Source organism: Electrona antarctica (genome assembly GCF_951216825.1).
Source record: "Electrona antarctica genome assembly, chromosome: 19".
Taxonomy (NCBI): domain Eukaryota; kingdom Metazoa; phylum Chordata; class Actinopteri; order Myctophiformes; family Myctophidae; genus Electrona; species Electrona antarctica.
This window is the reverse complement of record NC_136800.1, coordinates 44,064,895-44,083,133: the sequence shown is the minus strand read 5'-3', so window position 1 is coordinate 44,083,133 and position 18,239 is coordinate 44,064,895. Positions and strand designations below refer to the sequence as shown.

Sequence of the window (18,239 nt, the reverse complement as noted above, 5' to 3'; positions counted from 1 at the left end):
GGGCATGCAGTGCAGTAATAAAAACATCAACGGCCTCGTTTGGTTGCTGCACTCTCTGATTAAATCTTGCTCTCTCATATATCACGTTCTTTCTGGGCACAAAGTATGTTTCCAAGGTGGCTCTTACCGAGGTGTACTGCTGTCTTTGTGCGTCGGTTAAATCATGACCGCGCAGGATGTCGTCTGCTTCATCCCCCATGCAGTAGATAAGAGTGTTCGCCTGGTTAGCTTCTGTGCTAAGATTGAGGTTGCTGGCCAGTCGGAATCTCTCGAACCTGCGTATCCACCGTTCCCAATCCTGAGGCTTTGAAAAGTCGAACGCTTCAGGTGGTTGTATGGAGAACGTAGCGCCCGGAGGAGCGTTAGCATTAGCCGGTAGCTGTGGAGGTTGTTGCTGCTGTGCTGCATGTGCAGCCTCGCCGCCGCCGCCGCCGCCTTGAGACATCTCGTCCCTCGCTGACGTTAAACTCTCCTTTTTTTACCGCTCCAAAAGTTGCTCTTTACCGCTGCCCAACTTCTGGCACCATGTGGAAGTATGGGTAATAAGATGCAGACGGTTTATGGCAATGCAATATATTTATTCACATAAGATCTCCGTGTAGTACAACTGGTGTGTTATGATGGCAAGCATAATCTGGTTACCTCCGGTTGGACCACATCCTGTTATAGCTATCAGAGTAAAGGCATTACAGCTAACACCACAGCGGCAGGCCGGCAGCCAGAGTTTTAACTAAAACTAAGATTGTCACGGCATTGGCTTCCGGTTGTTTTTAGGATTGATTTTACAATTATTTTACTTGTTTATAAAGCTCTCAATGGTCTCGCATCTGTGACCTTCCGACCTACATGACTGCCTGCCTAGATATGTCCCAAACCACCCCCTCAGGTCCTCACAGCTGGCTTGCTCGATGTGCCTTACAAAAAAACAGTGAAGCAGTTTTCAGCTTCTACGGGCCGACGGCGTGGCACAAACTCCCACTGTACCTTTGACAGGCAGCCTCTAGACATTTTTAAAGCACAGCTCAAGACCTACTTATACACTCTTGCGTTTAGATTTATTCATGTCCTCACTATTGCATTACTGCCATTTCAATGTTTTATGCCTTGCGTTTCTTTTTTTTCACCATTGCTCTGTAAAGCACTTTGAGCTGCATTGCATGTCATGAAAGGTGCTATACAAATAATTGTATTATTATTCATCAGTGCAAGGCACTTTGCTTGTGTAATTTTTTGTACAATCTTATCAGTTTTATAGTATAGTTTGTTGATTACTTTTGATGCAGTAATGATCTTTTTGAGATATTACAAAAGGTTAAAAGTCAATTCACTGTCATAGTGTGATTTACAGATACAATTCAATACTACAGTGTGGAAACTGTCTGTGACACAGTATAGTATAAATGGCAGTATATTTACTACATTTTACAGGACTTTGGTTGACCACTGGTCTTTGTAAAAGCATATATAAATATGTGAACCTTTATTGAAAATGATATTCCCTTGAGACGTGTCATCTAGTTTTCTAGGGGGTCAAACAAAATACAGCAAATACAGTAATGTGCTTTATGTATAAAGTTTGAGTTGAGTATGTATGGCTCACCATCAGTCCATCAAAGACATCTTCAGCTTCATCAGCCTTCTGTACCCATCTGGGCTGACCTAAGTGAATGGACAGTGGACACAGGTATAACACTTGAATGTTTACATTGCTAGCCCTGAAACATACGAGCCCATGCCCATGGCAAATGCATTGCTTCAGATGGCATGCCATAGTTTTGAATTGAATGAATGAATAGATGTTGTTTGGACCGAAAAGTTGTAGGCTGAAGCCGTGCCTAGCCTCTGACACTTATGTAAACAATACGGTGTGGCGACACACATATACACAAATAAGCTGTAAATACATTGAACACTTACCTCAATCTGAATGTCCCTCTTGGTCCATCGTGCTTCGGTTGCAACTTCCAGTTTATTTAGGCATCCTGAACGCATGTTCCCAGTAACACACTCACACACAGTCAACACTATCTGGGCAGAAAAAAACTTTTCCTGGGCAGAAAGGTTTGCGTGGGCGACGCACTGGACCAGGGAAAGCTACTAGCTAGGTCACTCCAGCAGGCAACAGTCCACACATCCACAGTGGCATTTCTTCCTCTGTATATGTCTGGTTCATATAACGACCCTAACGCAGATTCTGCCAATATGTAAAAAATAATAATAATCTCGTCCAAAAACTCCCCTGGAGCAGCTATACTGACTCGTTGTTTTCGTTTGTTGTGGTGTAGGCGGGGGTGTCCTTCGCTGCTAGGCTAGCTACGGCAAGCCTACCTGTCCATTGTCTCTGTAGTTTCTGACAGCCTACCGAGTGTCCACCATCTACGTCATTTTTGGACAAATACGTACATGGTGGACAGCTTTGGAAGTGCGCCCACGGAGCTACAGAACACCAATCATAATAAACGGGCGCATTTTAGCATATATGCTAATGATTAAAAACACACAGACTAGGTTGAATAGTGTCGAAGTGGTCCTTTAACATGGAATTAATGAACTACAAGTTAATCAAACACATAAACAAAAACATAATCAATGAAGTGCACTTTATATCAATCAAATGTACATACTGTTAACATTAGCTTTTACCATGGTTTTACTACATTTTAAAATACTTTAGATACTTTCATAACACTCAGCACCCTGGCCCGCAACTTGACTCGCAACACCCTGGACTCTCCTCCCCCCTCAATGGCTGGATCTGGTGTTTTAGCTATAGCAATACGGCCACCAGGGGGCAGGACAGGCCAGGGGTCACAACCCCAGGTGGATCTGGTGTTTTAGCTCTAGCAATACGGCCACCAGGGAGCAGGACAGGCCAGTGGTCACAACCCCAGGTGCACTAAAAAAAACAGAGGACATCAAGTATTAGAGAACCATCATACAGAAGCACCCAGACAAATCTCGACACCAAATAGTTTGTTCCTCTACTCAGTCACTGCCATTGACTGAGCAGAAGGACACATGGTGACTGACTGACGACCATAGCAAGGCCTTAACAGGTTTACATGACACAACTGACTTGCTTTGCGTAGATTAGGAGTGGAAATTATGTAGCCGACTTTAGACACACGCTCGACAACAGTGTATGGCCCCATGAGCCTCGCTTGGAAAGGCAAAAGAGCCAACACGTGTTCGCCGGGTCTGAACTCCCGACGGTCAGCCCGTCGACCAAATGAATGCTTCATTTTCACTTTAGAATTTACAATGACATCTTTGGTAGGCTCAGGAGAACCCGCCCGATTTAACAGTACTGGTGATGACACATTTCCGCACACGCTCCCCCCAGCATGCATGTTACCCAGGAGAACATCAACCCCAGCCACAGGTAACGCCGTGCGCAACGCTACTTCCACCTCGCCCTGAACCAGACCACACTCGAGATCTAGCTTGTGTATAGGAGAAGGGATTGTGGACATGCCCATACCACGGCTCAACATGACACGCCCTGTAGCCGACTGTGAAGAGAATGGTAGGACTGAGTCAAGAACATACGTGCCCTGCGCCGCCGTGTCTCTCAGAATTGTCACAGGCACTTTCTCCTGTGAGACCACAAGAGAGATAAACCCCCTTTCCACAAACGGTCGATACGTCTCATCTACACCGCCGAGACTACTCCCGCTCTCATGTAAAGGACTTACCGACCTCACATATGACGCCGGCGCACAAGCCGCAGCTGACTTAACCTCTGTTGTTTCTCTTTGTTTCCATGCGTAACAGTGTGGTTTAATGTGACCTCTCTTGCCACAATAGTGACATGTTTTGTCACCGTCACGAGCAGCCCAACTTTTCCCATCCTCCGTGTTAACATTTCCCTTGAAAGGTGCGCTGCGACCACCGTCCCCATGGCTTGATTCAATGTTCCCCTGGTGCGTAATTTGGGCACCCTGTGGTTCCCAGTCTCGGTGCGTCAACACGTATTGATCAGCCAAAGCGGCAGCTTCTGCTACAGTTTTAACCTGCTGTTCCGTGAGATAAGTTGCTATCTGACTCGGAATTGCATTTTTAAACTGCTCTAGCAGCATCAAATCACACAACCCCTCGCATGTGTCCCCCCCTGCAGTCATACGCCAGCGGTTAAAGTTAATCACAGATCCCCGCGAGAATTCCAAATATGACTATTCGTCACCTTTTCTGTTATTCCTAAAGCGCTGACGATAACTTTCAGGTATCATCTCATACGCCTTAAGGATAGCAGATTTAACAGTTGCATAGCTTAAACAATCAGTTACTGATAACGCTGAATAAGCCTCCTGCACCCTCCCCGTAAGAACGCACTGCAGCATCACAGTCCGGTCTGCGTCAGGCCAACCTCTCGAGTCCGCCAATCTTTCGAACAATGAAAACAATGTCTCAGGCTCCCTCTCATTGAATTTTGGCATCAACCTCAAATTACCCACCAAATCAAACTGCCTGTTTTCTGAATTAGAGGCTCTCCCTCCACTGTCCAAAAACGTCTGATCCATTTTCCCCTCTTTAACAAGCTCCAACTTCTCCCTCTGCAAGTTAACTCTCATCCTCTCAGTTTCAAGTCTCCCTTTTTCTTGCTCAGCTTTAGCTCTCTCCGTCTCCAATTGGATAAGCATAAGCTCTTTTTGCTGTTCAAATGAAAAACTTGGATTTGCCTTTAAACTTTTAATAGGCAGTGGCCCATGAGCAGCCGCACCACCTCCCCCTGTTTCCTCAGGCTCCGACGGCAAAACATTTGTGTCTTCTAAATTGGCCATTAATATTAACCTTAGCGTATGCAATTTGCGTCTCCTGTCCCTAATGCCAATGTGGTAGTGATCAGCGATTTCGAATAACTGTTCCTTTGTACAGCCATTTAAAAACTCAACTGACGGCGACGCCACAAATTCATCAATTTCAGCCATCATGTAACGTTTGGATAAATAGACACAGATTAAATAACACAGCGATGTAACTTTAAACAGAGTAACCCCAAACAAAAAGAGCGTCCCCTATCTGCCTAGCCAAATCTTATCTACCTCAACCCTAGCTCTTCATGGGGTTCGGCAGGGGTACTGATGCACTGGTTATACGATGGGGACAAACGCAACTACGTGGCTGTACGTGGCAAGTATGTGGCTGTCAGCCACGTATAGGGTTGGGATTCGTTAGGATTTTAACGGTTCCGGATCCTTCCCGGATCCCTCTTAACGGTTCCGGTTCCTAACGGTTCCCTTAACGGATCCTAATATTATTTTTTCCCCTTTTTTCTGACATAGATTATGCTTATATTATAACTAACCTAACCAAGTACATAATAAACACAAATTCATTAATTAAATTATTGAAAATGCACTTTACAATTATGAGGTGGCACTATTATTTAAACTTCACCACCACCACCACCAGCAGCAGCTAGCCACCACAACAATATAATTGTTGCAATTTGTACTGTATATTGCAATTTGTACTGTATTAAATATACAGTACACATTGCAATAATTATATTGTTTTGGTGACTAATGTTGTCTTTAATGTTCAGATTAATTTAATATGAAGGACCCCTTACCCTAATGGAAACAAGCCATAGTGCTTTCTTGGATTATAAAATCCTCTTAGCAGACCTTGTATTGAACTGTCAGGCTACGTTCCTGTGCTTTTTTCTGCAAACTGTTTATAAAGTAATCAATCTATAGAGGTATATGCACCTAAACGCTGGGCTCTCAACAGTCACGTGATTCATTTAGAGCCAAATCAAAAGCAGTTGAGTTGCTTATAAGTTGTAAAAAATAAGTGCAGACAAATTGATTTGGCTCTATAGTTAACGTGATTCATAAAATATCAGACAGAAAGACGTTGAGTCATTGGCGTTCTAAATTAACACCATTAACAACAGTTGTACAATACGCCTAATGAAAAGCTCTGTAGACGTTAGTTTTCTAGACGTTAGTTTTCTAGCCTGGGGAAAGTAAACCAGCCTTGCATCATCCTCGTCCCCCGTCGGCTGTGGTGGAGCTGCGGGGAGAGCGGGCACGCGATGTGCCTAGATATTCTCGTGAGTTGTGGACTCGTGTAGGCATATTGATTTTGAGATGTTTCCTCAATGTGGACGTGGTACAAGTTGCAACAACCTTTGCAACTATAGCATCGAATTTATTGCACTTTGCGTGCTCAGCCTCAGTCATTTCCCTCTCTGTTAATATAACCACACTTTGGAGATCTCTTCGACATACTGTCCCACTGTCCCACTCGCTCCGCGGCGGTCGCTGAATGCACAGACAGAACAGTGGGCGTATCCTCCCAGACCTCACTCACTCATGTAGGTGGGGTGACGTCACCCCAGGCTCTGCTTGCATGCATGCAGAGACACAGCGGAGCTAAATGACGACTGATGAGAACCGTTTGGGGAACCGTTAATAAAAAAACGATGGAACCGGCTCCGGATCCGCAATGTCGGAACCGGGTCTGAAATGGACCCGGTTCCGAATCCCAACCCTAGCCACGTACTGTGCTCCCGAGACAACTGCTACTACTGCGTTCCCCCAACACTATAAGAAAAATAATAAACCCACGAAAGTTTAAAGAAACTACGTGGCTAAGCCTCACATGGGACAATGCAATAGCTCCTATATTTGTTTGAGTACTCAGTAACTTACCCTCGATGTGTCGCAAAACATGTCCAATTTATCCAAATAACTCTAAAATTCAAACTGAAAATCCAAGTTTGAAAGTTTAATACTCACTTCTGGACCGAGCCCCCATATGTCATAGCTGGCTCATGCTATGGCAACGATTGGGAGGCAGGAGACAGCGCAACAGTATAAGAAACTGTATTTATTATCAAATAGGCCTAGACATTACAACTTAAGGAAGTTGGAGTACAACATAATCAGGCAACGGATCCTATGAGGTGTGGAGTCAGTAATCAGTGGTGTGGTGGTGATGGATGTGTGGCACATGGTGTGGTGTGTGTGTGGATGGAAAGAATAAGGTAAACATAACTATAAGAACATGGAGGCAAGCAGGCAGTGGAGGCACAGACAGCAGGTCTGCCTCCTCTGGATCATCTGTGTGTGAATGGCAGGGGATTGCTTTTATAGAGGCACCGGGCCCAGGTGCTCTCCAATGAGCAATCCAGATGGAATGGAATGCAGGTGCTCCCTAACCACTTCACAATCTGTGTGTCTATATGTGTGGGGCATCACAGTCATAAAGAAGAGTTGCTCGCGGTACCAACAGTTATTAAGAAATGTGGAACACCCTACCAACAGTCATAAAGAAATGTGAATACTTACTCTCCTTTTAAACATATCTAAAAGAGCACTTACAGGTGCCTGCAATTCAGAGCTGGCCCCTGTAAAAAGTCAAAGCCTCTATACCATTCATAGATTATTACATTATGATTATATAATATTACAAAACAAATGAGTAAGTAGGAGTAACACAATGAGAAAACACAATGATTTTCTCTCTGCTTATGTTACCTCACTCCTCCTTCTAGATATCAAGGACCTCCCTGTGTGTAAGGAGGAGGTTTACCCTGAACAGCTGGAGAGGAGCCTAAGTGTGGTCCAGGTGAAACTAGAACCTCCACAGATTAAAGAGGAACAGCAGGAGAGGAGCCTCAGTCTGGTCCAGGTGAAACTAGAACCTCCACAGATTAAAGAGGAACAGCAGGAGAGGAGCCTCAGTCTGGTCCAGGTGAAACTAGAACCTCCACAGATTAAAGAAGAACGGGAGACGCTATTTCAAAGACCGGAGGAGGGTGATGGGTCAATGTTGACATTAGTAGCTGTAAAAGTTGAATCTGATGAAAACAGAAAGACGCCGCTGGCCAGCACTTCAACTGAACACATGGTTGTGTGTAAAGAGGAAGTTTCTCCTGAACCTGAGAGGAGCTCCAGTCTGCTTCCGGAGGAACCAGAGCCTCCACACATTAAAGAGGAACAGGAGGAACTATTTCAAAGACCAGAGGAACCTGTTGGGTCAATGTTGACATTACTAGCAGTGAAAAGTGTAGTTGATGAAGACACCTCTTCACAACGCTCTGAAGTTGAAGTTGAACTGGAATCTGACACTGAAGTCACTGAAGACAGCGATGATTGGGGGGAGACAAGTGGAGGTGTCTACACTGGAGAAAAACCTTTTCACTGTAAACATTGTGACAAGAGTTTCAGTCGGTCAGAAAATCTGAAGACACACCAGCGTGTCCACACTGGAGAAAAACCTTTTCAGTGTAAACATTGTGACAAGAGTTTCAGTCGGTCAGAAAATCTGAAGACACACCAGCGTGTCCACACTGGAGAAAAACCTTTTCACTGTAAACATTGTGACAAGAGTTTCACTCGGTCAGAAAATCTGAAGACACACCAGCGTGTCCACACTGGAGAAAATCCCTTTCACTGTAAACATTGTGACAAGAGTTTCAGGCTGTCAAGTAAGCTGAAGTCACATCAGCGTATCCACACTGGAGAAAAACCCTTTCACTGTAATCATTGTGAGAAGAGTTTCACTGATTCAAGTACTCTGAATACACACCAGCGTCTCCACACTGGAGAAAAACCCTTTCACTGTAAACATTGTGAGAAGAGTTTCAGTCGGTCAGGTAATCTGAAGACACACCAGAGTGTCCACACTGGAGAAAAACCTTTCCACTGTAAACATTGTGACCAGAGTTTCAGTCATTCAAGTGGTCTGAAGAGACACCAGCGTATCCACACTGGAGAAAAACCTTTTCAGTGTAAACATTGTGACAAGAGTTTCAGTCATTCAAGTGGTCTGAAGACACATCAGCATATCCACACTGGAGAAAAACCCTTTCACTGTAAACATTGTGAGAAGAGTTTCACTGATTCAAGTACTCTGAAGAGACACCAGCGTATCCACACTGGAGAAAAATCTTTTCAGTGTAAACATTGTGACAAGAGTTTCAGTCATTCAAGTGGTCATAAGCATTGTGAGAAGAGTTTCACTGATTCAAGTACTCTGAAGAGACACCAGCGTATCCATACTGGAGAAAAACCTTGTCAGTGTAAACATTGTGACAAGAGTTTCAGTCATTCAAGTGGTCTGAAGACACACCAGCGTATCCACACTGGAGAAAAGCTCTCGTCACAATGTTAACAGTTTGACAGGAGTTTCAGTCAGTTAAAACTCATTAACTACCAGAGGGTCTCTAGAACAGTCTGCAGCCACTGCCAGCGTTTTTTACTAATCTTTCAAGACCAACATCATAATTAGTCCTATGACTATGTAAACACCAAATATCCCAAAAGAAAGAAGAGTTACTTTCATTGTGGAGAATACATGTGATTCTGTTGGGAAATATAATGATAATTATCATTGGGGAATAGGGCATTAAAGGAGAATTCCATACTAAAAGGCTTTCTTACCTTTCTTTGTAGTTGTTACGTCCCCACCAAAGAGGTCTAGGTGTTTTTTTGTGCAAAAGCTCCTTATTGGCTATTTCCCCTACCATAAGCCCTCAATGAATTGCATTGAATTGAATGGGAATTGAATGGGGCTATGGGGTGTTGTGCTAATTTGCTTATTTCCATCGCTCAAAATTATAATGTTTTTGTATATATCCTCTCTTCATAATGTAAATAATATCCCAAGCGGCACACTTTACTACTTAATTCGATGGAAATAAGCGAATTAGCACAACACCCCATAGCCCCATTCAATTCCCATTCAATTCAATGCAATTCATTGAGGGCTTATGGTAGGGGAAATAGCCAATAAGGAGCTTTTGCACAAAAAAACACCTGGACCTCTTTGGTGGGGACGTAACGAATACAAAGAAAGGTAAGAAAGGTAAGAAATACTTCTAGCATGGAATTCTCCTTTAACAAGTTGAGATTTTTCCAAGTCAACTTGTCAGACAGTAAAGTCGAAGTTGAGTCGGTGCATCGTTTTATGACGGGGGGGGGGGGACACACGACGACTTTAACAGGGGCGGGTGGAGGTGCGTGCGGTCAAATATGGAGCATGTCAAACAAAGCACTGCGAACACAGTGGCCTCTCCAATATGGCACAGTGTGTATCATCTATATGGCAAGGCACACACGCAGAAAAGAACACAACAGGAGAGGGGGCATAATTGTCACACAGCGCAGCAGCAGCGGCCCGAGGATACAATACAAAATATAACTTTAACACTAGTGGCAGTCAGCGGTCTATATATTAACATTACAGCAGCCAGCAGCAGTTTGGCACATCACCAGATCAGAATACAATCTGCATTACCTTCCACGATCATGACGTGAACCTTCTCCTCCTCCAACAACTCGATAACGTTCTCATGTTAGTTTGTTACTTATTTTCTGAGCCATGCAAATAAACAACAACCCGCACTGACCGGAGACGGAGAGATTCATGCGTTCCGCCGCTCCCGTGCGTAAAGCTAAACCAGAAACAGGACAGTCATTGCGTCAGCACGGATGTAGCCTCGGAAACCCAGACGTTTTATTTCCAGCACGGAGGTGGGGGGGGATATCGTTTGGGGATAAAGTTTGCGTGCTTCTACCTGTTACTTCTCTGACACAGCGCAGTTAACATTCAGCCAGTCAATAATGGGACACCGCTGAGAGCCACATACACAGCTGCAGTTAGGTTCTTAATTAAGGGCGCGTTCTGAATGCAAAGCAAACTAATAGGCGAGTGCGCTCCGGTGCGGTATGCAAAGGGAAAGAATGACTTCTGTCCGTGACAATAATCGATGCTACAGTTTGAATTATGTACACACGCACACATAGAGCAAAAAATATGATATTGGGAAAACAATTGATTTCTATTTTATTTTTTTCAACTTTCGACTTCTCCTAATCTGAATCGACTTGTGTTTATGAAATCGATGCATCGTTCTTTTTTTTGTGAATGCCCTATTGGGGAGTAATATTATACATTGTGAGTGTGGTATCTGGAACCACAATTCACATTAATAATAGCATAAATAACTAAATTAAGTTTATCTCTTAAAATGAGAGACTTAACTTCTGCTCTGACCAACACTTAGTTGGGGCAGCTGCAGGGGTCCCTGTATGCTAAATAGATCAGCTCGCTGATAACATGCAGCACTGTGCTTCCTGTGACCACACCTAATATGGAGATATCTTGGACCATTTGGTCTGGGTGTCAAACGGCTGTCTGTTTGAGCCTATTCACATGTGTATTCAGCTTCTTTATAAACTAGCCAGAACTGTCTGTATGTGTGTAAGGGCCGATTCATACTCCTATTTTAGAGCCGACTAAAAGTCGGTTCGGCTCTGTAGAGCCTACAATGTGACGTCATTTGAGGTTCGGGGGGGCGGGTACCGTCCTAAAGTCGGCTCTTCGGTGCTATTGAAAAGTTCTGACGAGCCGAAATCATTTCGGTACTACAGCGCCGAAACAGCGGTAAAATAGGAGTATGAATCGGCCCTTAGTCTCCGGAAGCCGTGAGGCTGAAGGATTGCCGGGCTCAGGGCTCATGGCTGATCTGTATTTTGTGCAAATAAATGGAACTCTGGAACGACCTTCATTTGCCTGTCTGCCGTCGACTTCATTCTCCGTATTTTTGCCTAAGTATTTTAAGTCAAGTCTTGTCTGTTTATGGGCTATATAGGGAGGGGAAAGCAGTCTCCTCTCTTTATAGTTCAGATACTTCATGAGTTAAGGCTCATTCATAGTCTGGATTTTCGGTGGTGAGGTGACCACCGAACTACAACATGACGTCACGAGCCGTGGTGAAGAGCAAACCACCGCCACCGCCCCAGCCCTTCTCTCTGTTTTTACTCACCACCGCTCAACGTTATTTCAGCTCCGGTGGTCACCCCACCACTGAGAATCCAGACTATGAATGAGCCTTAAGACTGCTGCCACGTCCAAACCAAAGTTGCTTGCAGTGTTCTATTTCTGACGATATGGTGGCCTGTATAAACCCCAAATTAGAGAGTTCACTCATTGTGTAAATAATACATAAAATATATTCTCACTTGAATAACCATTTAAACTCTGTATACTGTGTTGACCATGTTCCCCAGGGTCTGTACTAGGCATGCCGCGGTTTACCGAATTTCGGTAATACCGCGACAGGAACAGCCACGGTGTTGATACCGTGAGATTTCCGAGCTTACGGTATTTTAATACAGCGTTGGTGGGCGGCGCATGCAGTGCAACTCCACTCCCAGACTAAGGCAAAACATTTATTTTCACCACACAGCTGCAGTAGATTGAAAAGTTGCTTCCTACCTTTGAGTTAGTGTTGCTGAAAGACACCCAGATCCAATTGTATATTCCATATTTCCACATGTACTAAACTAAAAGTGTGAACTGTCAACACAGAGACACGCAGTTGTGACCATGCGCAGATTGCACTACCTGGAGCAGATTGCTCCAGCGTGCAGGGTACAAAACGGCCATTAGGGGGAGCCATAGTACAGTGAAATACAGTGGGGAATAGCAATTGATTCATTGATTGAATACTTTATTGGCAGAAATGTAATCACTATAGGGTACAGTCAAACACATGTCCAAAGGGATCACTGAAAAAAGTCCTTGCAGTCTTGTTTCCATTCGGTCCTGGTTAACCAATTCATAATCATGACAAGTCACATGACAAATAACAAAATTCTAATTATCATAAAAGGTAAAAATAAAAAAATAAGATATGTAGGCCTACAGGTTGGGGAACAAAAAAGGGCTTATAAGGAGGTGGGGGTAGTCACTAGACATAGGTGGGGGGGGCAATCTTTTTTTTTTTTAATATAAATACCGTGGAATACCGAGGTATAGGTTTTCAATACCGGCACCGTACCGTACTGTAAAATCTCATACCGTGGCATGCCTAGTCTGTACTAGGCCCCCTCCATTTTCCCTCTACACCACCAGAAATAGCTGACCTACAAGCTCACAATGCTTGAATGTTCACTATTTTCACCAAATGTTTGCACGCTATGAAATGTCCAGAATAGGAATGTTGGGTTCACCTGGTTTACTTGCATTATAATTACATGTATTTACTGTATTTGCAAAGATGTACTATTGAAAAATAGCACATCTACAAGCTCATAGCACGGCACAGAGTGCCGCGCTATGAGCTTGTATATCTGCTATTTTGAAAAGTTTTGTGCAAATCTAAACCTTTAAAACAAAGGTTTTTCAGAATACTGTTAGAAGGATTTGTAGAATGTTCCTCAGGTCTTAATGGGTTAATTATCTAATCATAATGTGTTGCCAAGCTGTGTCTCCTGACCCCTCAGTCCACTGCTTCTTCTGATTGGTTGACAGCAAGCGATGACATCACATGACCTCTGGGCTGGTCACTCACCAGGTCAGAGGTCATGACCTCTGGGCTGGTCACCAGGTCATCAAATGTCTTGCAGCGAGAGTCTAGATTTAAAGTTAAGCATAATATGGTCATCTGATATATTATCACTGTGGTCATCTTTCCTGTCCTGAAGTGTTTCTGGACTCGGCATCCATCAGTAAATCAGAAGGATGCCATTCTATGTCCTCCTGGGTGATGGCTGAACAAAACAGACTTTTATTCTCTGTATTTATTTATAGCACAACTTTAAGCTAATAGTGTTTGACTGTATTCTGTTGCTGTTATTACATTTATGTTCTCTTGGAAATGAGACAGGTGGTTTGGGCATCTGGGAGGAGACCCCAGACTCACTGGCCTTGGAACACCTCAGGATCCCCCAGGAGGAAGTCACTAATGTTGCTCTGGAGAGGGAAGTCTGGAGCTCTGGTGGAGCTGTTGCCCCCGCGACCTGACTACGGATAAGCGGTTGAAGATGGATGGATGGAAGAATAAAGGAAATATTGGTAATGCAGTGATTTTCAACACTTTTCATATCAAGGCCCATTAATGTTTCTGCATCTGAGCCACGGACCACCATGATGACATTTAGCCTGTCAGACCCATCTGAGCCACGGACCACCATGATGACATTTAGCCTCTCAGACCCATCTGAGCCACGGACCACCATGATGACATTTAGCCTCTCAGACCCATTGGAGCCACGGACCACCATCTGATGACATTTAGCCTCTCAGACCCATTGGAGCCACGGACCACCATGATGACATTTAGCCTGTCAGACCCATCTGAGCCACGGACCACCATGATGACATTTAGCCTCTCAGACCCATCTGAGCCACGGACCACCATGATGACATTTAGCCTCTCAGACCCATCTGAGCCACGGACCACCATGATGACATTTAGCCTCTCAGACCCATCTGAGCCACGGACCACCATGATGACATTTAGCCTCTCAGACCCATCTGAGCCACGGACCACCAATTGATGACATTTAGCCTCTCAGACCCATCTGAGCCACGGACCACCATGATGACATTTAGCCTCTCAGACACAACACTTTGAATATTTTGTCGTTGGATAAGACTTTGACCACAATTCCATGCTGTTTTGATGTTGGTACCATTAGGAGAGATAACAGGCAAACGTCGAACATTACAATTCTTGTATACATTCTCTAATTGTGTAGACTTCTTGTAAATTAAGTATAATGCATTTGTTTAACAATCATTTAACTCTAAAAAAAAATTAAACCAAATGGACCCATAAGGGTATTTCTTTGGTTAAATATATAAGGGTCCATTTGGTTAGCAACTCTCCATCATTTATCTGCATGGGGACCACCTGGAACCCCCTCAAGGACCACTGGTTGAAACCCACTGCTGACCCCCCTTTACATCTCTGTGTTGGTTAAACCCACTGCTGACCCCCCTTTACATCTCTGTGTTGGTTAAACCCACCGCTGACCCCCCTTTACATCTCTGTGTTGGTTAAACCCACCGCTGACCCCCCTTTACATCTCTGTGTTGGTTAAACCCACCGCTGACCCCCCTTTACATCTCTGTGTTGGTTAAACCCACTGCTGAACCCCTTTACATCTCTGTGTTGGTTAAACCCACCGCTGACCCCCCTTTACATCTCTGTGTTGGTTAAACCCACTGCTGACCCCCCTTTACATCTCTGTGTTGGTTAAACCCACCGCTGACCCCCCTTTACATCTCTGTGTTGGTTAAACCCGCTGCTGACCCCCCTTTACATCTCTGTGTTGGTTAAACCCACTGCTGACCCCCCTTTACATCTCTGTGTTGGTTAAACCCACTGCTGAACCCCCTTTACATCTCTGTGTTGGTTAAACCCACTGCTGACCCCCCTTTACATCTCTGTGTTGGTTAAACCCACTGCTGACCCCCCTTTACATCTCTGTGTTGGTTAAACCCACCGCTGACCCCCCTTTACATCTCTGTGTTGGTTAAACCCACCGCTGACCCCCCTTTACATCTCTGTGTTGGTTAAACCCACCGCTGACCCCCCTTTACATCTCTGTGTTGGTTAAACCCACCGCTGACCCCCCTTTACATCTCTGTGTTGGTTAAACCCACTGCTGACCCCCCTTTACATCTCTGTGTTGGTTAAACCCACTGCTGACCCCCCTTTACATCTCTGTGTTGGTTAAACCCACTGCTGACCCCCCTTTACATCTCTGTGTTGGTTAAACCCACTGCTGACCCCCCTTTACATCTCTGTGTTGGTTAAACCCACTGCTGACCCCCCTTTACATCTCTGTGTTGGTTAAACCCACTGCTGACCCCCCTTTACATCTCTGTGTTGGTTAAACCCACTGCTGACCCCCCTTTACATCTCTGTGTTGGTTAAACCCACTGCTGACCCCCCTTTACATCTCTGTGTTGGTTAAACCCACTGCTGACCCCCCTTTACATCTCTGTGTTGGTTAAACCCACTGCTGACCCCCCTTTACATCTCTGTGTTGGTTAAACCCACCGCTGACCCCCCTTTACATCTCTGTGTTGGTTAAACCCACTGCTGACCCCCTTTACATCTCTGTGTTGGTTAAACCCACTGCTGACCCCCCTTTACATCTCTGTGTTGGTTAAACCCACTGCTGACCCCCCTTTACATCTCTGTGTTGGTTAAACCCACTGCTGACCCCCCTTTACATCTCTGTGTTGGTTAAACCCACTGCTGACCCCCCTTTACATCTCTGTGTTGGTTAAACCCACTGCTGAACCCCCTTTACATCTCTGTGTTGGTTAAACCCACTGCTGACCCCCCTTTACATCTCTGTGTTGGTTAAACCCACTGCTGACCCCCCTTTACATCTCTGTGTTGGTTAAACCCACTGCTGACCCCCCTTTACATCTCTGTGTTGGTTAAACCCACTGCTGACCCCCCTTTACATCTCTGTGTTGGTTAAACCCACTGCTGACCCCCCTTTACATCTCTGTGTTGGTTAAACCCACCGCTGACCCCCCTTTACATCTCTGTGTTGGTTAAACCCACTGCTGACCCCCCTTTACATCTCTGTGTTGGTTAAACCCACTGCTGACCCCCCTTTACATCTCTGTGTTGGTTAAACCCACTGCTGACCCCCCTTTACATCTCTGTGTTGGTTAAACCCACTGCTGACCCCCCTTTACATCTCTGTGTTGGTTAAACCCACTGCTGACCCCCCTTTACATCTCTGTGTTGGTTAAACCCACTGCTGACCCCCCTTTACATCTCTGTGTTGGTTAAACCCACTGCTGACCCCCCTTTACATCTCTGTGTTGGTTAAACCCACTGCTGACCCCCCTTTACATCTCTGTGTTGGTTAAACCCACCGCTGACCCCCCTTTACATCTCTGTGTTGGTTAAACCCACTGCTGAACCCCTTTACATCTCTGTGTTGGTTAAACCCACTGCTGACCCCCCTTTACATCTCTGTGTTGGTTAAACCCACTGCTGACCCCCCTTTACATCTCTGTTGGTTAAACCCACTGCTGACCCCCCTTTACATCTCTGTGTTGGTTAAACCCACTGCTGACCCCCCTTTACATCTCTGTGTTGGTTAAACCCACTGCTGACCCCCCTTTACATCTCTGTTGGTTAAACCCACTGCTGACCCCCCTTTACATCTCTGTGTTGGTTAAACCCACCGCTGACCCCCCTTTACATCTCTGTGTTGGTTAAACCCACCGCTGACCCCCCTTTACATCTCTGTGTTGGTTAAACCCACCGCTGACCCCCCTTTACATCTCTGTGTTGGTTAAACCCACTGCTGACCCCTTTACATCTCTGTGTTGGTTAAACCCACTGCTGACCCCCCTTTACATCTCTGTGTTGGTTAAACCCACTGCTGACCCCCCTTTACATCTCTGTGTTGGTTAAACCCACTGCTGACCCCCCTTTACATCTCTGTGTTGGTTAAACCCACTGCTGACCCCCCTTTACATCTCTGTGTTGGTTAAACCCACTGCTGACCCCCCTTTACATCTCTGTGTTGGTTAAACCCACTGCTGAACCCCTGTTACGACTCACCGAGTCTAGGACGGTTATTGTTGGAATAAGGCAAGGTGGTAAAATGCCAAAGTTTTATTACTCTTTGTGTGGCGTACAGGTTAGTGGAATACAATATACGTGCTATACAAGTGCAATTTACAGGGCGAGCAGAGCTGTGCAGGTCCTAAATCAAAGAACGGATCAAAACATCCTATAACTCTTAGTCCTAACCGAAACACTTCCCGAATCTGACTAACTATTAATGAAAACAAGAGAGCCTAACTGACTACTCTATTCTTGTCCTAACTCAAACAAAAGTACATTGGTGAAGAGCCTGCTTTAGCTAACTAACATGAAATACTATATGAATACTACCTGCTCTTGCTCATGACACAGTGTTATGCACTTTAACATTAGATGTAGCAACGGACGGGGTTTCACTCAATAGATTAATGCAACTCTTGCAAACTGGTGTTACTCCGTGAGTTTTCTCTCTCTACACGGAGGGCGCACTGCCTCTAGCTTACTCCACTCTGGAGATCAGCTGACGGGCAGCGGCCGGGAGTGAAGCCTTCAGGCATCCTTAATGCTGTCAGGTGGACTCAGGTGTAGATGCCGGTTGGAGCAGCGGGATGCGGAGCGAGCGACCAATGGTGGAGCGACGGGAACGCTCCCCACCAATGGCTGCGCTGACGGATCTGCAGGGAGGGGTTAGGCAACGGGGCGCACGCTGCGCGCACCAACACAGACCCAGACAGAATACAGGCCTGCGGCCGTAACAACCCCCTTTACATCTCTGTGTTGGTTAAACCCACTGCTGACCCCCCTTTACATCTCTGTGTTGGTTAAACCCACTGCTGACCCCCCTTTACATCTCTGTGTTGGTTAAACCCACCGCTGACCCCCCTTTACATCTCTGTGTTGGTTAAAC

At 45.2% G+C, this 18,239-nt stretch overlaps 1 protein-coding gene across 1 annotated transcript in view; it reads left to right on the top strand.

Moving 5' to 3' along the window:
• LOC306943640 (uncharacterized protein) overlaps window positions 1–9,854 on the top strand; it is a 32,904-nt gene extending 23,050 nt beyond the window's left edge. Inside the window, exon 3 of the mRNA XM_079530074.1 lies at window positions 7,505–9,854. Coding sequence (XP_079386200.1) covers window positions 7,505–9,126 — 1,622 coding nt within the window. The 3' untranslated portion in view covers window positions 9,127–9,854. The remainder of the gene's footprint in view (window positions 1–7,504) is intronic.
• The last annotated feature ends 8,385 nt before the right edge of the window (window positions 9,855–18,239 follow it).